Source organism: Amorphotheca resinae (assembly GCF_003019875.1).
Source record: "Amorphotheca resinae ATCC 22711 unplaced genomic scaffold M430scaffold_2, whole genome shotgun sequence".
Taxonomy (NCBI): domain Eukaryota; kingdom Fungi; phylum Ascomycota; class Leotiomycetes; order Helotiales; family Amorphothecaceae; genus Amorphotheca; species Amorphotheca resinae.
Window position 1 is genome coordinate 2,640,183 of NW_020194472.1, and position 20,622 is coordinate 2,660,804.

At 51.6% G+C, this 20,622-nt stretch overlaps 8 protein-coding genes across 8 annotated transcripts; 3 read left to right on the forward strand and 5 right to left on the reverse strand.

The window, feature by feature from the left end:
• The first annotated feature begins 768 nt into the window (after nt 1-768).
• Nucleotides 769-2,223, forward strand: M430DRAFT_33397 (hypothetical protein). The gene is made up of 3 exons (XM_024866361.1): nt 769-973; nt 1,036-1,418; nt 1,530-2,223. The coding sequence occupies exons 1-3, from the start codon at nt 873-875 to the stop codon at nt 1,784-1,786; spliced, it is 741 nt and encodes a 246-aa protein (XP_024724429.1). The 5' UTR covers nt 769-872; the 3' UTR covers nt 1,787-2,223.
• M430DRAFT_95290 (hypothetical protein) lies at nt 2,142-3,930 on the reverse strand (the record flags this gene model as incomplete). Its single annotated transcript, XM_024869884.1, has 3 exons — nt 2,142-3,068; nt 3,116-3,454; nt 3,505-3,930. The coding sequence occupies 3 exons, from the start codon at nt 3,928-3,930 to the stop codon at nt 2,142-2,144; spliced, it is 1,692 nt and encodes a 563-aa protein (XP_024724430.1).
• Nucleotides 3,931-4,463: 533 nt separating this feature from the next.
• M430DRAFT_134667 (hypothetical protein) lies at nt 4,464-5,285 on the reverse strand. Its single transcript, XM_024862367.1, has 4 exons — nt 5,196-5,285; nt 4,973-5,113; nt 4,832-4,882; nt 4,464-4,711 (listed from the first exon to the last, which is right to left on the reverse strand). The coding sequence occupies exons 1-4, from the start codon at nt 5,196-5,198 to the stop codon at nt 4,529-4,531; spliced, it is 378 nt and encodes a 125-aa protein (XP_024724431.1). The 5' UTR covers nt 5,199-5,285; the 3' UTR covers nt 4,464-4,528.
• Nucleotides 5,286-5,460: 175 nt separating this feature from the next.
• M430DRAFT_95692 (hypothetical protein) lies at nt 5,461-7,745 on the reverse strand (the record flags this gene model as incomplete). The annotated part of the gene is made up of 3 exons (XM_024869902.1): nt 5,461-7,379; nt 7,431-7,540; nt 7,618-7,745. 3 exons carry the CDS (start codon nt 7,743-7,745, stop codon nt 5,461-5,463), a joined length of 2,157 nt encoding a protein of 718 aa, XP_024724432.1.
• A 1,274-nt stretch (nt 7,746-9,019) lies between these two features.
• On the forward strand, nt 9,020-10,718 carry M430DRAFT_64340 (hypothetical protein). Its single transcript, XM_024869101.1, has 2 exons — nt 9,020-9,214; nt 9,272-10,718. The coding sequence occupies exons 1-2, from the start codon at nt 9,091-9,093 to the stop codon at nt 10,519-10,521; spliced, it is 1,374 nt and encodes a 457-aa protein (XP_024724433.1). The 5' UTR covers nt 9,020-9,090; the 3' UTR covers nt 10,522-10,718.
• A 54-nt stretch (nt 10,719-10,772) lies between these two features.
• On the reverse strand, nt 10,773-12,407 carry M430DRAFT_33401 (hypothetical protein). Its single transcript, XM_024866362.1, has 2 exons — nt 11,858-12,407; nt 10,773-11,783 (listed from the first exon to the last, which is right to left on the reverse strand). The coding sequence occupies exons 1-2, from the start codon at nt 12,078-12,080 to the stop codon at nt 11,050-11,052; spliced, it is 957 nt and encodes a 318-aa protein (XP_024724434.1). The 5' UTR covers nt 12,081-12,407; the 3' UTR covers nt 10,773-11,049.
• Nucleotides 12,408-13,690: 1,283 nt separating this feature from the next.
• Nucleotides 13,691-16,702, reverse strand: M430DRAFT_33402 (hypothetical protein; the record flags this gene model as incomplete). The annotated part of the gene is made up of 1 exon (XM_024866363.1): nt 13,691-16,702. A coding segment is annotated over exon 1 (2,563 nt), but the record flags the coding sequence as incomplete, so codon positions are not given.
• Nucleotides 16,703-17,301: 599 nt separating this feature from the next.
• On the forward strand, nt 17,302-19,296 carry M430DRAFT_48255 (hypothetical protein; the record flags this gene model as incomplete). Its single annotated transcript, XM_024867984.1, has 3 exons — nt 17,302-17,506; nt 17,555-17,639; nt 17,688-19,296. 3 exons carry the CDS (start codon nt 17,302-17,304, stop codon nt 19,294-19,296), a joined length of 1,899 nt encoding a protein of 632 aa, XP_024724436.1.
• Nucleotides 19,297-20,622: the final 1,326 nt, after the last annotated feature.

Here is a 20,622-nt window from a genome sequence, read left to right on the forward strand (position 1 = left end):
ACACGACACAGCTACTTTGCTTTTCGATTCTTTTTCTTTAATCACTGATCCTTAATAGCGCGAGAAACGACGGGAGAGCGAGGGGGGCATGATATCCAGCTTCTGTGAGGCTGGCGCATCGTGCTGGATTTGCGCAAGGCGGATGGATCCTCGAGGAGTTTACGTACCGGACGAGGACAAAAAGAATGGCCGAGAATCCCCCAAAATTTGGCTTTCGCATAATTTTTCTTTCCTTTGTCACTCACCCTCTTGTCTGCTGCCTGTTTCTTCAGACCAATCTGTATTTATTACGGTAGCTCGAGATTTGCTCTCCTTTGGCTTTCTCTTCTTTGCTTTGTCATGAATCAAAAGGGATGTTATCTCACAAACCTCGCTGCGGGTGATGCTTGACTTTTGTAACAGATGAGTGGCGTGCCTGTCTTGGCTCTTTCTCCTGCAACTCGTCGGCGCGAGAAGAGATCACAATTTCCTCACTAATCTCTGGCTAGATGGGTAAGGTAAGTTGAGGCCATCCACGATCCCGCCAAGTAGAAATGCACGTGCCATGCACCTGACTGCTGCCTGACGCTACCCCATCATGGACCCATGGCTACACCTATTCGGGTCAAGTGCCCCTCTTGCTGCCTGGAATCTAGTCCCGTGACAGCGCGTCAGGGACATGGTGATTTCTATCTTTGGATGTCCGGTATCGCGTTTTGCTATTGTGAGAGAAATATAAATATGGGAGGGGAGTCCTCCTTGGAATACATGTTTATCAGTCTTGATTCTCTCTCTTTCAATTGCTTCGAAGCAAGATCAATCGGTTCATTGATACAGTATTGGTCAATTGTCAAGTCAATTGAACCAATTCCTTCCCCCCCCTTATCTCAATCATGGACACCTTCCCCCTTTTCAATTCCTTCCCTCCCGAAATCCACTCTCTAATCCTCGCCTCCTGTTCGGAAAACGATCGCATATGTCTGCGACTCACCTGGTATCTACCTACCAAACCAGCCCTCCAAACCCCATCCCATCCCACTAACCGCTCCCCCCCAGCAAATATCTCTACACCCTCAGCCCAACCACGCGTCTCATCTCCCTGACCAACACCGACGATCCAGAGCCTCTCTGCTTCAAGTCCCGCCCCAAGGATCAACACTACGAGCCTAGCGCCCAGCACATGAGTTTCGCGCGCCTGGGCCACCGCGCAGAATGCCACCGGCTCTGCTACGAGGAGATGGTCAAGCGGCGACGGGCGCGCGGCTGGTCGGCGCCTCCGCTCCGAGGTTGCAGGACGTCCCGGTGGACGGCGCATTGCGAGTGTTTCTCGCGCAGCGCGGTGCTGCATCGGAGACTTAGGACGTGGGTTCCCAAGGGGTTGAGATATTGCTCGACGTGTGAGACTTTTACTGAGAGGAAGGCTTGGCGGAAGGGAAGATGTGAGTCTAAGTTCAATTTCTTTAATTTTTTCATTTTTTTTGGGGGGGGGGGGGAGGGGGGGTCAGGGATGATGATGATGAAGAGTTGAAAAAACTAACAATGAGATGCAGGTAATCACGGTCTCCCAAGATGGTCCATAAATAACTACAACTGCCGTCGCAAAGGCAATTTCTGGACCCATCGCCCCAGAAAAGGCGCGTTTGGCCAAAAGCTCTGGAAGAAATGGTTCAACAACAACGCCATGAATAGCTTGGAACAACGCTTGAGCCAGCCTCCTACAGAGCGTAATGGGAATAAGAGATATGCGTTGAGGACACTGCAGCCAAAGGATATTGATACGAGAAGGGAGAGAAAGAGCCATTGGTGAAAGAAGAAAAAGACTTGAATGATGAGGGATGGATGGATGGTGGGTGGGGGGTTTGCAGGGGGAGGGAAGGGAGTGGGAATGGAGATTTGGAGATGTCTCTTGATTTATGGATGATATTATGACGATATGACTGTAATTATGTATGTTTATTTTCGTATCTACATACCTAGCTTTGTTAGGATATCTAGTAAGGCCTCGAGCCTTGCAATGCATGGCAATCAAACTGAACAATTGCAAATCACATCCCCAATGTACATTCAATTCAATTCAATTCATTCTATACGCACGTCCAACCGTTTTTTAAAAAGGGACAACAAAACAAAATAAAGAGAAGAGGATATCCATCTACCTTACATTAATAAGAACCCCAATCCTTTAGTTTCTCCTCTCCACTCAAACCCGACTTTTTCGAATCCGACGAGCCCTTCCAATTCTGCTCCGCCCAAGTTCTCAGCCTCTTTTCCACGATAGAAAAGCGCTTCTCCATCTCATTCAGGACATGCCATCCACGATCATCACCCTCGGCGATACATCTGCGGACCAGCGCGGACGCCGTGCCTAGACGCATCCACCAGCCGCGCTGCTCATCCTTCAAGGTGCCGACCGCCTTCATCTCTTCCAGGTACAAGAAGGCGTCTTCGTAATCGTCTTCGCTGAGACAGATGAGGATGAGGCGGTCGTAGGTCAGCTGGTCGGGTTTGACGTTTAGCGCGCTCATCTCGGATGCGAGGAACATGGCGATGTCTTTGGAGCGCCGTCGCGTGCAGCCTTGGAGCAGCGTGTTGAAGGTGTCGGTGTTGGGGCCGCGGTCGCAGATCGTGTGCATTTGCTTGTAGAGGTTGATGGAGTCGTCGTAATTCCCGACGGCGACGCAGCATTCGAGGACGACGTTGATGGCTGCGATGGGAATCTGATGCCCGTCCTCGTGCAGATCGTGAAGTACTTGCCAGGCTTTGGCGGGGAGCTCGGGCGATGAGGAGAGGTAGAAGTAGATGGGACGGGTCGTGCTGGCATCGGGCTGATGTCCGGCTTTGGCCATGATGTTTAGAATTCGGAAGGAGGTTTTGAGATCTTTAACACCCATGTAGGCAGCGAGGAGCGCTTCATAATGGAATGGTAATAGGGAGCTGCGGCGTGTGGTGAGGAGTTGAATGGCAGATGTGGCAAGGTCAGGATCAGAGTGTCGTGATGCGAGATTGAGGACCGCAACACACATTCCGTCTGAGGGAATCATTTTTGAAGTCTGGACGCGCAATTCCCAAATGTACTTGGCGCCTTCATACTATTTCTGATGTTAGTGAGATGTGCGAATGGGAACGAGATACATACGTGAAAGGCGTGGCTAAAGGCATCAAGCATATAATACCACATTTTTGGTGACACTTCCTGCATAGCTTGCTCGACTCTGTACTTCAACATCTTGAAAGCTTCGTCAAGCTCATCCTCCTCGCAGAGTTTCCATATAAAAATATCATATAGCCACGGCTGAACCCGCATCTGATCCGCATGCATCTGCTCCAACCTATCCATAGCATTTTCGAACTGGCGGTCTCGGAGGAGGCCAATGATAAGATTGTGACATCCTTCCGGCGAAAGAGTAAACCAGCGTTGCTTCATCTCGGCCAAGACATCATTCCGGAGGAGATAATCGGGATGGTTAGCTAAGGCCTTGATGCTCCATTAGTACCAACATTTTTGATCTGAGAGTGAAGACAAACCTGCAAAACACCATGATAAAGCCCCGCATCAGCACCAATACCAAACTCCTTCATCTCATTCAACAACCCCCTCACAATCTCCGCACTCCCATACTCCGCATCTGCATTCGCTCTTATCAGCGCATCATAATGATACAGCGCCGGCTTCTCCCCCCGTTGCCGCAACAGATACTCCACCAGATCCGCGACATCATGATACCGGCCCTCCTCCGATGCCATCTGCCGCAAGCGATCATGCAACTCGGACGTAGAGAGGGCGTCAAACTCTTTGTTGTACTCTGCTCCAGGGAACCCCAACTCATTGTACTTCAGTACTAGTCGGTCGGGTTCTTTCTGTTCTTGGTCCTTTTCCCTTTGCTTTTCCAAGGACCTAATTCCAGACTCAAAGCGCTGTCGTTTGTACTTTAGAGTGCGGTAGTCAACCATCTCTCTCCGGATCTCTACTCGCGCTGCGTGCGAGGTGTGGAATGCTCGACGAGTCCATGGCTGCGAAAGCCTTTCGCTGCCGCCCTGAGAACGAATCGCCGTATTGCGAATGAACGAGAGGGAGTGTAGGTTGGAAAGAGCGATAGTATCAATTGAGGGACAGAGGCAGCGCCACAGCCCATCGATTGGGGCCCGAGCCGCAGACATTGAAGCTCTTGATGTTCCTGGCGATGCGAGAACTGCGGACGTTAATTTCTGGAGCGGGCTGCGGCAGCCTTGCACTGGGTCACGTGCGCGGAGACGATCAGGCATTCAAGAACTCCCGAGTCAAGACAACGATATGGGGATTGACCACGAGAGGTATTACTTTCTTTGCGGCCATCTATGTGAAAGCCGGATGCAGCATAATAACAGCTGCAGGTGGCGGTAGCTCTTCAGCATCTGAGAACCCTCCCAGCATTAGTTTCTCACCCGTCACCATCTGCCATTCTCAGCAAACCAGAGCACCAAGCACAGCTCTGCCAATCCTCCCTCAGCGAGTAATACACCAGACAAGAACCCATCATATCATAGCCAAGACAACTCCCACACGCGCACCTCATGAGCCTCTCCCCCTCCCTCTTCCTCTACCGCCCCTGCCACCCCTCCCTCTATCCCCACCTCTGCCTCCATGATCCCCTCTCTGCGCGCCTCCTCGCCCTCTATACCCGCCGCCCTGCTGCGCTTGCTGCTGCTCCTTCACCAAATCGATAATCTCGTCCGGGACGCGCAGGTATTTGATCTGTTCACCACCGCATCATATTAGCCAGCTATCCCAAACAGCCCCCTAAGCAACACCACACCACACCACACCCCTCCCCTCCTCTGCAAAACCAGACAGTACAAATTATTGACAACGTACATTATTCCCTTTCACATACACCTCGGGAAGTCTAAAGAATTTATCACCCTCCTGTGATGTTCCCCAATTAGCATCATTCATCCACATCTGCTTTCGCACCGGGACAGGCGCTGTCTGCGCGCGCTAGGACGGCGTACGTACTGGGCTCGTTTGGATCACTTCTTTCAGTGTGAGGTTCATCCAGGTATCGCATGTGACTAGGTGGCCGTTCAACGTCTCGCCGTTCTTGAGCTCGACTAGCATCGGGTGGCCTTGCGCCGCGGTCAGGAGCCCCAGGGGAAGCTGGTGCTGGTTAGCGCTCTGCTTGGATTTCGCTGCGTATGACAGCTAGCATTGCTTGGAGAGTGGGGAGAGGGGCGCGCACCATTGTGAATAGGTTGGGGTTGCTGGTGCCTCGAAGGGCGTGTTGTGATGGAATCGTTTGATACCTATTAGTCAATGGTGTTTTGGTGGTCAACGTAGTGTTTTTGGTACTGCAGGCAAGAAGCACCAAAGGCGCGCTTCGCGCTTGCACGTGATTTTGGAAGATTTCCCGATTGGGGGAGGCTTTTCATGTATATATTTACTGGGTTGGGCAATCATTATCGTAATCGTTATAAACATAGTAACCTATTGGGTACTCGAAAGGCCTATAGCTTTGACGAAATGAAACCTTTATCCCCTTCCACCGCCTCCCTCACACATTCCATCACTGGAACCATGAGTCTCTCATCTCTGAGGGCTTCATAGATGATGCTGATCTGCGTGCCGGTATTCTTATGCTTCGACCTCTTTTCCTGGGTTTCGTGTCCAGTCGGGTGGTCCACAAGACCTCGATGGAATGGCACCTGAAGCTCCTGCCTCACGAATCTGTACATCCTCTTTGACGCAGAACCGAGATATGGAGTGGCGTCTGGATTTGCAAGGTACGCGGCTCTGTTCTCAAGGAAAATCTTCTTGGAGATACCCGCTGCTTTATGTGTCCAGGACTTTATCAAGGACATAGCATCAAGGCCATTTTCAGATGACATTTTGATATCCCCTAGGGCATCGATCAGGACTGATTGCGCCGACTTTGCAACAACGATAAAACGGTTGGCTGAATCCTTTATCGTTGTAGAACTGATCGAGTGGGAGATTGTTGCCCAGATGGAATTGTTCAACGAGTTCAACTTCACTGATTCGAGGACCCGACCGAATATATCGGTCGTGAGAGTTTCGATTGAAGGCTTCAGTTGTCCCATGAAACGAACGTTCATTACGCGAAGATCGAGAGCTTGGCATAGAGAGTAGAGGTAAGCAGACATCATGATGGACAGGACGTCCACAGCCATGTGAGTGTATCGAGCCGAGATTAGAGCAAGAGAGTTGATTGCTTGGTTGGACATCTCCGCCGACTGCACATGGCTGCTTACCGGATTTGCAAGAAACGCGAGTTCCGACATATATGCAGCCATGTTGATATCGACTCCCTTGAGAGTATATGATAAGCTTGGCTCATCGGCAGCTAGATTGGGTGGAAGACCATGATTGAGATGGACATTCAGAAGTTCTGTGCTCTGTGCAAAGACCATCTTGCCAAGCATCTGCAATGCTAGTCTTGTTTTCTCCGTGGAAGATGTAATGACGGCAGCTTGGAAATTGCCCGCATGATGAACCTTTCCGGCGGGTGCATCAAACATGGGATTGTCGGTGGTCGAGTTCAACTCAATCTCCAGTTGCTCGCGTGCCAGCATGAGATCTTCAAGTTGAGGCCCTATCCATTGCGAGGAAGTCCGGAGAGCATAGCGATCCTGCCGCAAGCTGCCATCGCTAGCAGCGTCTTCCTCTCCATCCCTTGCTAACGACGAACCTTTTAGGAAGGAACTAATGTTCAGAGCAGACTCTATCTGGCCTTTGTGAGGACGTACATTGGCAATGAAAGGATGGAAACTTTCAACTCTTCCTAGAAGGGCCTCTACGCCAATAGACGTAAGGACTTGGGACAGGAGAGCCAAATTGTCCGCTTGGTGTAGGGCCAGTGTTGCAACTGAAGCAGAGACTGAAGTCCCATTGAGTATAGCAAGGGTTTCTTTCGGTCCAAATGAGATAGGGCGGATATTCAACTGCCGTAGCGCTACATCAGCGGTGACCAGCTTTCTGGAATTATGAGGACCTGTCCAGACGCGAACGTCGGGGTTGCCTTCTAGTGCACCCGCCAAGTAAGAAAGCGGATTCAAATCTCCAGAGGCAGATATGCTCCCACGGAGTGGAATAAGAGGAACGATATCATTTTCCAGCAGGGCGAGCAGCGTTTCAATGACGTTCAAACGCACTGCCGAGTGACCCCGAAGAAGTGAATTGCAGCGAACGAGCATGGTACCTCGGACCCAGGATTCGGGCATTGAAAGAATGCTGTAGGGCTCTCCATCGGGGTAGATTTTCCGTGGTCCGGACGTAGTACTTGCCTGTCTCTGCTCGGCGGCAACGGGTAGCACGGCACTGAGTTGCATCTGCAGGAGGGCGACTTGAAGGGTATCTGTATCATTGGTATTGGTGTCGGCACTACCACCAAAACCAGTGGTCACCCCTGAGGATTTTCAGCATGAGTAGTCACTAGCTTCAGAGGAGTGGGAAGTACCGTAAACGGAATCTCCTTGCTCTAATGCCTTTCGAAGGAATTGGACGCTGCCATCAATCTTGTCCAGGACAGCCTGCGGGAGGGCGTCGACCGAGGCCTTCACCCCATAGCTGATGTAAAATGTTAGCGAATGATGAAGATTCCAAGATATGGCTTTCAAGCAAAGGGGTCATGATGCAGAGCATACCGAGCTACGGCCACAAGCCTCGGAGTATCCAGTGAATCTCCTTGCAGTTGTATCTGCTTCTTCTGCTTGATTATGGCCGAAAGTGCTTGCCACTGGGAGAGCACCCGCTCTGCATGACGACGAGACATTGGAAAGAAGGTGTTGAGAAAGAAGGTATTGATAGGACTTGAGCTCTGGGCAATGGATAGGGTTGGGCCAGAGGGTTGGTCTAAACTTTAACTGAGGAAGAGGAAGATCAACTTAGGGATTTAGGTCTGCTCTCTAAGATTGAGCACCCAAGCGGGCCTTTTAAATATTTGGATATAGTAGCGTACCGAGTACTCGGTACGGCGCCAGGATGGGTGAATATTGAGGGGATTGAGGCGGGATGGACGACCACCCCATCTTGGGTTCTGAACTGCAAATTCAATGCTCGATGGAGCAATAAGATCGCCCACCCGATACGACATCAATAGTACCGGAGGCAGCGGTGTGCTGATCGGCCAGATAGTCGAGACATTCCATCGCCAGGTGCATGAACTTTAAACCTTATCATGTAAGGACGTCCCCTCTAGCTTATACACGGGATGGTGTTGTGGGATGAGATCCCCAACGGTTGAAGGCTCGAACAATACCGTACTGCATGGCCGCGGCTGTTGTGCACTAACACGCCAGGGGGGGTGGTTCATGGGCAGAAGAGAGGCTGAGAAGGGCTTAGAAACTTCCTCCCTTGCAGATGGAGGATAGTCAGCCTCATAATGAGGGTTGAGCCAGGATCTTGGATAGAGATGGTGTACGGTATCCGGGCTTCTCGCTCTCCGTACAACGGCAATCGTCGGGCTCCTACAGGACAGAATCCTCAACATCACATATCACATTTCATCAATCCATCACCAATATCACCATCACCATCACCATTATCACAGCCATCACATACGCTACCGCTCGCATAGCGCCATGCTCATTGAAGGCGGTGGACTATTGCTTTTATATGTACGTTGCGTAGGGCTTATGTAGCCGTGTGGGCGGCAGGCGACAACAAGGTGAGACTACCAAGTCCCATGGTCTGGACTCTCTTCCATCAACCACCCGCCATCGAGTTGCCGATTGGGAAGAGGGATTATCGATCATTGCGCTCCTCCTCCCCTTTTGTCTCTTCAAAGTTCAAAGTTCAACCTCGGCGAAGTCGTCGTCAGCTCCCGCCCGTTGATTGGACTTGTCCTGGTTCCCCCCGGTCCCCCACCAAGTCGCAATCAAATGGAAACTTGCGCTGTCGTCACAACATCCTCTCTGTTCAGCCTCCTCCAGGCAGCCATTTTATTTGATTTTATTCTCTTTTGTTCCTTATGTTCCCAATGTCTGCTTGATCTCTAGCTTCAGGCTTCGAGATTGTATCTCGTCGAGTGATTCTCATCTGTTACGGAAGCTCTTCTTCTCATTCCCTGGTCCTTTCTTTATATCTGTTTGTTCTCCAGGCAGTCAACTCTCCTCCCAATGCACCGTCTTCCCAAGGCTGCTGCTGTGTTGCTTGCGTCTACGCTTGCATCAGCAGCAGCGTTTACCATACCTGATGGGGCCGCTTTCATTAGAGATGGCGAGGCTCTTGAACCTGCCACTGGTAAAGAGCCCACTGATCTATCCAGCTGCCTAAGAACTAACCACAAACCCATCCAAGATCGCTCCATCGCTCTCATTACTGTCGAGGTTCCAAGGTCACCTGACGGCCGCCCGAGCCAGTCTTTGCCCTTCCGTCTAGATATCTTTCAATCCGAGGAGGCATGCGGTTACGCAAACGTCACCCTTGATGGCCAGGCACTACCCGGAGACTTCACGGCCGATCAGGACCATGTAGCGACCGGAAGTGGTTCTATCACGACCAATGAGCAGGCGGTCATTGATGCAACATGGTCTTTCCACTGTGTCAAGGTCAATGGCCAGCCACAGATGCAGTTCCTGAAGTTTGACATTGGTTCCTTGAATGGGACGCCAGTAGAGGATATCGCCTTCTCGGTTTTGTTCCGACAGACGGGCTCCCCCGAAGTTGTCAATGTCAATACCGACCCGTCCGTTCCGGATGAGCTCGCCGCCAACCCCAACCCCTGGGTGCTCGTCGCAGACGATGACGATGTTCATGTCCCTCAGTACAGCATCGACGACTTGGATGAGCTGCGACAGCAGCTCAGGGAGCTCGAGTATCTCATCGCTCAGAAGGAGCAAGCGATCGCTAATCATGCTCACGAGCGCTTCGAAGAGGATATAAAGAAGTGCCACGGTTTGAAGTGCATTGCAATAGCCGCGGGTCAAACGGTTCACCATGCAGCTCACAAGACCTATGAGAAGATCCGTGGCCATGATGAGAAGGCGTGGGATCCGTTCCACAAGCATGATAACCACGGAAAGAATGAAGCGTGGGATCCGCTTCATTGGAAAAAGCCCCATCACCCCCTCCCAATCTGCCGATTCCCACACCACGAGCCATCCCATCCCTCGAAACATAGACCTCCCCATCCACCACATGGAGAAATCCTATCATCACCTCCCCCTCCCAGTTCCAACGTCAACGACACCCGCCGACGCACCCTCCTCCTCCACCTCGCCCCCCTCCTCATCCTCCTCTTCGTCTTCCTCCTCACCATCCACCTCCGCGCTCACCGCCGTACCAAATCCCCATCCTCCCGTCATCAAGAGCGCCGTCTTCGCCGCACCCTAAGGCGTCTACCCGCCCTCCTCTCCCGCTTCTTCCCCTCATCTCCGAACGACGAGAAACAACAACAACAACAACAACAACAACAACTCGCCACAGCTGAAGAAGGCCATCATCTGCACAACGAGATCACAGAGCTCCGCAACGCTGCCAACCTCGTTGGATCCCTGGTCAGCGCCCCCGTGCAGTTACCCGCGTATGAGGATAAGGATGGGTTTTAGTCGGAGTTGGAGCTGGGTGGGAGGGGAGGTGAGTGAGGAGGGGAAGAAGATAGGTAGTCCATACATAGATAGATAGATATGTCTTTTTTCTTCCTTCCTCTCTCTTTCTTTCCATAGTTCTATCAACAAATCGCGAATATGCCCTAAGGACGGAGTAATAACATACCATAACATAATGTTAATCACCATACCATACCATAAGTTATGTATCTATGCATATGTATGTAGAGAGGTAGGTAGGTATGAGAGTGATGGATTATTGCAGGTATTGTATTACTTTATTAGTGTTATCTCTTTTATCTATTACTCGCCTGCCTCTATTTTTCTTTTCTTGTCTTTTCATAAGATTAGATTAAGAAGCGGCTACTTTTCGATACCGTATGCGTCCCCGGCCTCAGAATATGCCCCATCCCTAGAACGCCAGCCAAAATCCGAGCTCCACCAGACAAAGCCAGCCACCAAGGGGTATAAAACTCCATTCGCTATGCAACACACAACACAACACAACACAAGATCACGCACGCAGTCTCAAAACTCCATCACGGCACCCGCCGGCTCCACATACGCAGGGAAAGGTTCTGTCCCCGGCGCCGAGAAGGCGCGTTTTGTCTCGAGGCTGAGGATGGCCTTGGGATCGGGCATGTCGGGGGAGATTGGGGTCTCGGCCGGGGTCAGCTGGTCGCCGACGCCGAGGACTGCGCGGCCAGTGTGCGAGCCGGCGAACGGCTCCTCGCCGCGCCAGATGCGCGCCGAGTCGTAGATGGCGGGGTCGGAGCGGCGGGCGGCGCGCTCCATGTCGAGCACGGCGTCGGCGATGATGGACTCCTCGCAGAGGGGGAGCAGGCGGTAGGAGATGTTCTCGAGGAGGCAGCGCTGGGTGAAGTTGATCTGCTCGCAGCTCCAGAGGCCGTGGCCCCAGTCGGCGGCGTGGTCGGAGGTGGTCCAGTGGGAGTCGTCGAGGAATTTCACGGCGACGATGAGGGCGCAGAGGATGAGCAGCTCGGGGTGGATGCAGTCGATGTGCTGCTCTTGGGTCCGGGAGCCCGGGTGGAAGGGCGAGGGAGGGGCGGGGGTGTTCAGGGGGCAGTTCTGGCGCCAGGTCAAGGCGAAGCGGGAGTTCAGCGAGTCGAGGATGCAGGCTGCGAGGGCGATGGTCTCGACGGGTGGGTTGGCCCGGGTCAGGATTGCCTGGACGAGAGGGATGGAGGGCGTGGTGAGGGAGGTCGAGGAAGGGATGAGGTTCGTGAGGTGCACTGCTGGGCCTAGGGTTCACGGGAGAGCTTAGCTTGAGTACTTCAGACGTACGAGGGGCTGATATATGGAGGAGGAAGCATACCGAGGAAGGCAGGGGATAGATCCTCTCCTGGGAAGAAAGACTCGGGAGACTGCTGTCTTGTGCTGGCATTGGAATGACCCAATGGCGGCGTGGGCAGATTCGAAAGAGGGACATAGTTCTGGTAGAAGAAGGACTCGTCGAAGTCAAAAGAGGACGAAGAGGAGGATCGCGAGCGCGAGACCAAGGGCGGCGCCTCGTTGACCGTTTCTTCCATACTGGCCATGTTGTAATGGTTTGTGTGTGTGATGGTCAAGGAAGAAGGCGAGTTGGGTTTGTGTAGAGGAGAATCGAGAAAGGCAGATGGTCGTTCTAGGCCCATAGCGAGGCTGCACACCGTCGCTCGTGAAGCCTCTCTGCGTTGTCCGGCATCCAGAACTGAGGTGCAGCAGAAAGGAGAGGAATGGCGGGGCCGCAGATGGTGGTGACGGGATGATGTCGATGTCGATGTTGATATCGATGTCGGAGTGGAGAGGAGAGGAGAGAGGAGCGTGGATGCGGTTCTTATAAAATGTCTCCCTCTCTCGTCCCTTGGAAGATCGCAGGCCGCGGCGGGGAATCGGGAGAGATGTCAAACGAGGTGTTTGGCTACATAATCCAGACGTCGGTGCTCTGTGCACAATGACCTCCGCATGGGCAAGGGACTGGGAGACTGTTAGTTTAGTGCGGACGGTGGGCATACCTTAGCCAAGGGACCCGCTGGAAGTCTAGAACGGTGCAAGACAAGACAGAAGACTAGACCAGAACAGACAAGACAAGATAGACAATGCAAACAAAAGCAGACCTACCGTGGCTTGCTTGCTGGTTGAAGGACGATGGATGGATTGCAGACAAGCAGACGTTGTGTAGGTGAAGGGAGGGAACAAAAGAGAACCGGAATAGGTAAAAGAGAATCCCCGGTAATCATAAGAATACGCACGAATACGGTATAATCATAAAAATAATACCTGCCTGCCTATCAGGAATGCAATAGTCATAAATAGCCCTTAAGACATCATCATCATCAACATCATCATCATCGCATCGCCTCGCCTCGCATCGTGGCGCCGCTCTTCCCCTCGGCCCCTGTGCAGCCGTTTCCGGGTGCGGCTGAAAAGAGTAGCCAGGAACACTTTTCGTATCTTTTCCCAGGGCCACAATAGTAACTACCTTAGTATTCGATATTCGATATTCAATATTCGATGTTCACTACTCTTATTCATGATTGTTGCCGTTATACCGATTATTATCTGCATAAACAACATCGCAGGTACAGACAGCATCCTGACCTACCTACCACCAAGATACTAAAAATAAAAAATAAAAATTGGGAAAAGCGATAGAAAAAGATAGAAAATCGTTGATTCGCTTTTTTCCCCTTTGGCCAGGATGCCTGTCCTAAGTCAAGGCTAGGTACTTACTGGCTACTATTCACGGCATCATCCATAAGCCCCGGGCACGTATCTATCGCACAGTAGTCGCGCACGGAGCAAAATGCACTGCAAAGTCCCGAGCCGAGGCATCCAGAGAATTTCGAATAAGAATCTAGAGACTAGGTAGGGCCCACGTCTCTCTTCGTGTTTGCTTCGTGTTTGTGGAGCTGCAGGTCAGGGGAATTATGGAATAAGAGAAGATCGGGTCCGGTCCCGAGTAGTCCGAAGCCAATGTCAGGAACGGGAGAGAAAAAGGGGATCCAGGAACCGCTTTCTGACTTTCTTTCTTTTCGCTTTTCGCCTTTTCGACTGCTATTTATAGATAGCTCTGGTGCCATGCAATTCATGGTCGGGTCTCGGACTCTGCTGCTAATAATGACTACTGCCCTTGCATGCTTTCTACATAGTATCTATCATATAGATGTACGATTTGTATATTTGTATATTTGTATATGTATACTGTACCGTGTACGGAACTGCAAAGACCACAGCGCATCCTACCCCTGCCAAGAAAGATCTTCCCAACGTTGTCCCTGGGTACAGCTGCGTACAGCTGCGTACCGCATATCCCGGTAGAATCGTAGACCCTTTGACCCTTCCACGCGGCCGACCGGGTACATGTACCACTAACTCATCTTGGCTCTGTTCTTGCTACTGCGGCTTTCTGTTGAGGGTCGATCACGACCATCTCATCAAAGACCTACGCTTTCGAACTCACATACCATGATACGACTGGCGTGATTCCACCCCCTATTTCACTTGAAATCCCTTCCCCTTCTGGCCCATCTCAAGTCAGGTGGAAGTGGTCCCCCTCCCCTTTCTTCCCCACAATCCCCAGTCGCATCTTGCGCCGGAAACGAGCCTCCCGCTCCGCTGCCTCTCTCTCCTCTCTCCTCCTCTTCTTGCGTTCGTAGACAGCCCGCACGCACCGCCGCGTCCTCTCCCGCCCCTCCTCGAAATTCGCCCGCGCAAGAGCAATCACGTGGTCCACGTTCTCCGGCGTGTACACAAAGTTCCAGGTGCTCATGTAGTCACTCGTGATCGGATCGACGCCTTCGACTTTGGGGTTGCTGAGGAATGGGAAGTAGACAACTGCAATCCCAGCATCCGGCTTCATCAACTGCCAATCCTCATTGACGGCTTTGGATCGCACCTCGTCGGAAGGATCAGTGCGCTCCTCGGTTGTCCCGACCCAGACCGTGCAGTATCCAAGGTCCCCTGAATCCTCGCTGTCCATGCTGTTCGCTGCTTTCTCCGGTACCGTTGCGACATCTTTGAGATGCTGCTTTTGCTCCGCCTTGGCTTCTTCCACCTTGGAAGCTGCTTCTGCAACAGTTGCAGCTTGCGCTTCTTGGAGCTGTCCAGCGGTCTTCTCAGCCGTATCGCTTTGTTTAGGCCACCCGGCACCCAGAGGCCATCCTTTTATGCCCCGTTGACGTGCGTATCCATCGACGACCGAGAGCCAATTGTCGGTCCGGATATCGGCTGAAGCATCGAATGCGATCAGGATATCGACGTCTCGTCCAGGTCGAAGGAGAGGATAGATAGGGAGATTGTTCGACATGCCGGCATCCATGAGCTGCAAGTGCGTAGCCTTGTAGATGCTTTCAGGTGTAGTTTTCGGCAGCCTGCCTTCCATTTTGTACGCAAAATTAGGAATCGAGGCTGGCTCTATGGGATGGACTTTGCTCAGATCCTCATTCCTCCCTTCGATCATGCCGTCGATGCCTGTAAATCCCGTGATGCCTTTGACGATTGGCCGGATCTCCTTGTAGTAATGGCTCAATGTTGCGCAAAACGCACTTCCGAAGACGCCAAGTAACAGTGGTAGACGAAGCTCTGGTACACGCAGGCCGCTCTCGTTCGAGGGAAGATCTTTTCCGTTCTCAAATTTTCGGCCTATCGACCAGGTAGGTATCCCAGCAGCGAACTCCTCGCAAAACATCTCATACGGAGTAATTTCGAACCATTGAAACCAAGCCTCTTTCTTTGCCCTCTCCTTGGTCTCCTCTGTTGGGGAGTCGTAGGCTTTCTCTACTTCTGATTCCTCTTCCTCTATGGGTATCTCGTGTCGAACAGCAGTGTATATGGGCATTGGGTGTTCGCCATTCTTGAGATAATTCCGCTGGTTGGAGATCTTCAGATCTCTGTCATCAACACCAAGCCCCGTCTTTGGTACGAGTAATCTTGCAGCCAATATTAACCCGTAGATGTCAACAAACCCAAAGTCAGCATTGCAATCACCCCTCAACTTCTCAACAAAGCCACGAAGGAGGAACTTGTTCGTCGGGGCTGTGTTGAGAGCTTCAAGTGCAACAGGGGGGTATGCGATATGGATCCCAAGTCGAGATTTTAAGTGGTGGACCATCTTGTCGAATCGTCTTTCACCAATTGAAGAATTGTATAGAGCTTGCAGCCAACAACTACCGCTGACTCCAGCTGTGTAGGTAACACAGTCAAAGAGACCATCCTCGGTTGCTGCAAGCATCGATCCAGTACCAGCGACCAATGCTCGTAAACCACCACCTGATCCTACCATGGCAATTCGTGGAACGTCATCCGGATGAACCTCTTCCTCTGGTAACCCGAGGTATTTGGCCAGGGCAATCCGTGTGACCTCTCTCCTCCTCTCCAGAAACTTCTTCTCCTCGTCACAGAGATCCGCAGACACTCTGACCTCGGCCGAGTACTGGATCTCGGGATTAACGTACGGATCATGCGCCTCTTGCCATATCTCATCCGCCAAGGAACCGGGGGCCATGGATAACTCCCTCTGTAACTTGCTGATATATCCTGGCAATAACTTTGCCCATTCGGGCATTATGAAATCCGTTATCGAATCAGCCACTGAACCCCATTTGATATTCGTGACCGAAGAGAATACCGCGAATCTGGTGGTGAAGACTCCCCATGACGAATCGTCCGCGGGAGCATCAGACGTTTTTTCATCTTGCGGTGAAGGCGACCCAGAGACCGCCGCCGTATTCTCTCCGTCAACCGCCCCCTTCTCCTCAAGGACTCTGTTCTGCCTTTCCACTCCGGTTCCGGCCTGCGGTTTCGTAGGTAGTTGCTGCGCGGAAACGCTTTCAGACAGGATAAAGAAGAGGCCGCCGACGATTATAGCGGAGGTTGCGCCGATTAAGGTCGGGTTGAAGAACGAGGATTTTTTGGGTTCGGCTTCCCTCTTCGATCTTGTGAATAAAGTACGAATTTGCTTGCTATCTCGCCCAAGGTGGTTTCGCCAAGGTCGTCTCAGCGCCGGAATATTCGGTGCTTTCTGGATTCGAAAAGCGCATTGTTTGTTGATGCATGCCCTTGAAGCCCTCAAAACGCCACGCTGGATTGAAGAATACATAGGAAAGGAGAGTGAGAAGAAGAATGAAAGGAAGGATGAGCAACGGTATGCCCGCTGGTACTAGAAGATCATGGGTGGTTGGTTCGCAATGATGGACAAGAGAAGGTGGCAGAAACATGCAGCTTTGTACCTGTGGGGAGCAAGCCACAAGCGATGTTGAGGTGTGGCTGAGGGGCACTTAGTGGCGGTGACATCATCGAAAGAGGATACAACCAGGAATGGATAGAGAGAAGATGAAAAGGATTTGCATAGATGAATGTAGAGCTTCATGTGATGCTAGCAGTATACATTACTTAGATTTTTGAATTGGTTGTCGCTGGATGAGGCGCATATCTTTTTTTGGAGAGGAAGAGGGAGAGAGGGGTTGAGAGAGTGGTCCCAGGTACTTGTAACTACTTCATTCACGATACCCAAGTGCATTACTAGCCTCAATAACTGTGCTTTTGCGCAATCTACCTGGCATCAACCACCCATCTAACGGTGCGAATGCCTTCAAAGATCCTCTCTCCTCCCATTACCATCTCAATGGTCTAGACGCGGGGAGATCTCTCTCCATTCCTGTCTCACCGCCCTCGGAGCACCGAGTCCAGTTAGCAGCGGAATATCCTGGTCTAGCGCCCGTCATCCCGAAAACGATGTATCTCGTCGGGCGCAGCGCCTGGTCTCTGCAACCATCAAAGATGGCGGTAGGTCTTGGATCCAAAGCTGCCGACGAGGAGGCGCGCGCGGAGGTTGAGGTGCTCAATTCGCGGTTGGAGAAGACCAGTCAATTGAGCAAGAAGATACAAGCGTCCCTGTCCCGCCTCGAGTCAAACGGAAAGTCGATGCAGGATGCTATCGGCCCAGTCTATGGCAATACCCAAAGACTGCAGGTCCTGGGATCAAGTACGAAGCCTCAAGGATATCCGCTAGATATGTGCTGACGGCCTGCAGATATCGAAGGAATCCTCTCAGCGATTGAAAAAATTAGGCTGCCCTCGGATATCAAGAACAGTGAGGAGGATGTTATTCGCAAAGGGCCAGTATAGCACAAGCTGTCCATGAATCAATTGCTGACCGTTTGTAGACCAGAAAAGGCTGGTTTATCAGCGTTCCTTACTTCCGTCAAAAATGTCAACAAAGCCCTCGCTGATATGAAACGAACAAACCTTCGATCGAATCAACAATCATTGGCGGATCTCAGCAGACTCCTCAAATCCGGCAATACCCAACTGGAAAGCTACTTTGCAAAGATCCTACAGGAAGAGTCGAGACCTATCGAGCCACTTCACTTTGTTACCAAAGACAAGCCATTCCCTGCTCTGGGCCAGGATAAGATGACTCTCCTAGGTCTGATTAACTCATACATTGCCTCGAGCACCAGACAGAACGGACTTGGTGGGGATTCGCCAATGTTGCAGGCATACGCAAGTGTCCGGGGCCCATATCTCATTTCGACCCTCCAGAACCTCGCCTCTGCATCGGTCAATACCGCAAAGAAGAAAACGCCCGACGCTGTTTATCGACAGGGTACAAATGGCATAGGGACGTATGCGAAGGGAATGGAAGCGGCTTTCGTCGCCGAATACGACAACATATGCAGTCTTTTCGCCCGAGACGAATGGAGCAAGGTATTCAACCTAACTTGCCAGGGAGCTATATCAGAACTTGCTCGGACCCTTCGAGAACTGAATGCACATATCAAGGCCAATCTGAGCACTGATTGCTATCTTGCTTACGAGATAATGGAGATCATGACGGGTCTCTCTGCGAGCCTTGATAGTAGGACAGGCGAGCTGAAGCCTTCCTTTGCGGCAGCATTGAAGCCCATCCGAGAGACGGGAAAATCATCGCTGGCCGATTTACTAGAGGACACACGCCGTCGCATAAACGGACTCCAAGCTATGCCCCAGGATGGTTCTCCCCTACCAGTTGTGACGGAGACGATGACTCGACTGCAGACTATGGTCGATTTTCTGCGTCCGATATCAAGTATTATGATCGCCATTGGGGACGGGGGGTGGAAGGCGAATGCGGCACCAGGAAATACTTCAGACCAGATCCCGAGCCTGAAGTCATTCGATATTTCAGCAGACGGCAAGCAGATCTTCGCCCACTATTGTATAGACACCATCGACACGCTCCTGACGTCCCTGGAGCAGAAAGGCAAAGTGCTTATCAAAAGCAAGCCAGCCTTGGGTGTCTTCATAGCTAATAGCGCCACCGTTGTCGATCGCATGATTCGGGGTTCAGATCTTCAGCCTCTCTTGGCGTCTCGCATGGCCGATGTCGACAAGTGGCGCAAGACTGGCGTTCAAATCTACACCCTTGGATGGCGTGAGCCATCCACACATCTCCTTGACGTGCAGTACACGAACCGTGGTCGACCATCTTCCGGCGGTTCTGCTGGCATCGACTCATCGGCCATGCACAAGGGGCTCAGCAGCAAGGACAAAGATGCCATTAAGGAGAAGTTCCGGTTATTCAACGTCAGCTTTGACGAGCTGGTGGCTAAGCACAAGAGCCTCTACATGGAGCGAGAAGTTCGAGAGATCCTGGGCCGACAAGTGCAGCAGATGATCGAACCGCTGTACTGCCGCTTCTGGGATCGATATCACGAGATTGACAAAGGCAGGGGGAAATATGTCAAATACAACAAAGCGGAAATCTCGGGGGTATTCTTGAGCCTGGGGTAACGGAGTTGGCAGCATGCGGATGAATGTACGAGCACGGCGTCTGTCTAAAGTATGATACCAGGAAGGGGAGTTGAACGGCGTTCAAGGTTGATTGAAAATAAGATAATGATAAAGACTCATCGACAGCCCAGCATTCCCCAAAGTGCCTGCCTGCAGATCTCCTCTCTTGGCTTCCCTCCCCGCTTCCTCCCCCACGCCGCAAAAACTCCAACCCCGAAAAAACCCCGTCCAAATGCCCGAAGAATGGTACACGCAAAGTCGAGCACCAGAACCAGAACCAGAACCAAACCAACTCCCTTCCCCCATCCCATTAATGCAGCGCCATCCAGCGCCATCGAAACCCGGAAAATCACCTAATCATCTCACACCGCAGCGTATCGTGTTCGTAAAGCCATGATATGGAATCATGTAACCGAGCCGTGACAAAGCAAGGCTACCTCAGAGACAGTTGGACGCATCGCACCAGCCGCAATAGTCGTGGTTCCCATACTGCTCGGCTTTGCAGCAGTAGCCGCAGCAGTGGTTCACGGGATGGGTGACAGTTCGGAGGCACATTCTGTTTTGCTCTTTGGTTTCCGACCTTGCTTTTTGTTTCTTTCCTTGGGAGAGCTGGTGGATGAATAGTATAATATATAATAGGATGGCGAGGCTAACTGGGTCAGGTGAGGATTGGGGGGTTTATATCGTATCGTATGTCTTGTTTGGTCTTGTCTTGTTGGTGTATGTAGGTATGTAATGTATAGGTAGAGAGGATAGCGAGACAAGAGCCAAGGTCTGAACAGACAGATTTGTGTATATATAGGAGCCACAGCAGAGCAAAGCAAAGCAGAGCAGAGCCCAGGCCAAGGCAAGGCAAGCTAGCCAGTCAGTATGTCGAATGGAAACATGACCTTCTTCGTTGCAGGATCCGGTCGCAGCTTTATAACCCTCGAGATTTCGAATCCCCACGCCCGGCCCTTCCCGCTCAACGAACCCCACTCGGCTGTTTTGGGCATTTATGGGATGGCCTGTTTTTTTTGTTTCTGGTTCGGATACAGATATGCATATCGATATGTCGATATGATATGGGTAGGTATGAATATCGATATTTTGGATTGCGGGGGTTGTGGTGAAGGGTCCCCCCGTTGTCTACCTATATGATAGATATATTGATAAAGGAGCGGCTTCCACGGCACAGCACAGTCAGACATGGAACTTCATTATCTCCTCTCTATCTATCGAGGAACACGAACATTGAAGGTAGCTAGGTCGGTAAGTAATCATTAAGCCGCCTCTCAAGATTCCCAAAACCCGGAGACTCAAGATGACAGTAAAGCCAATACCTCC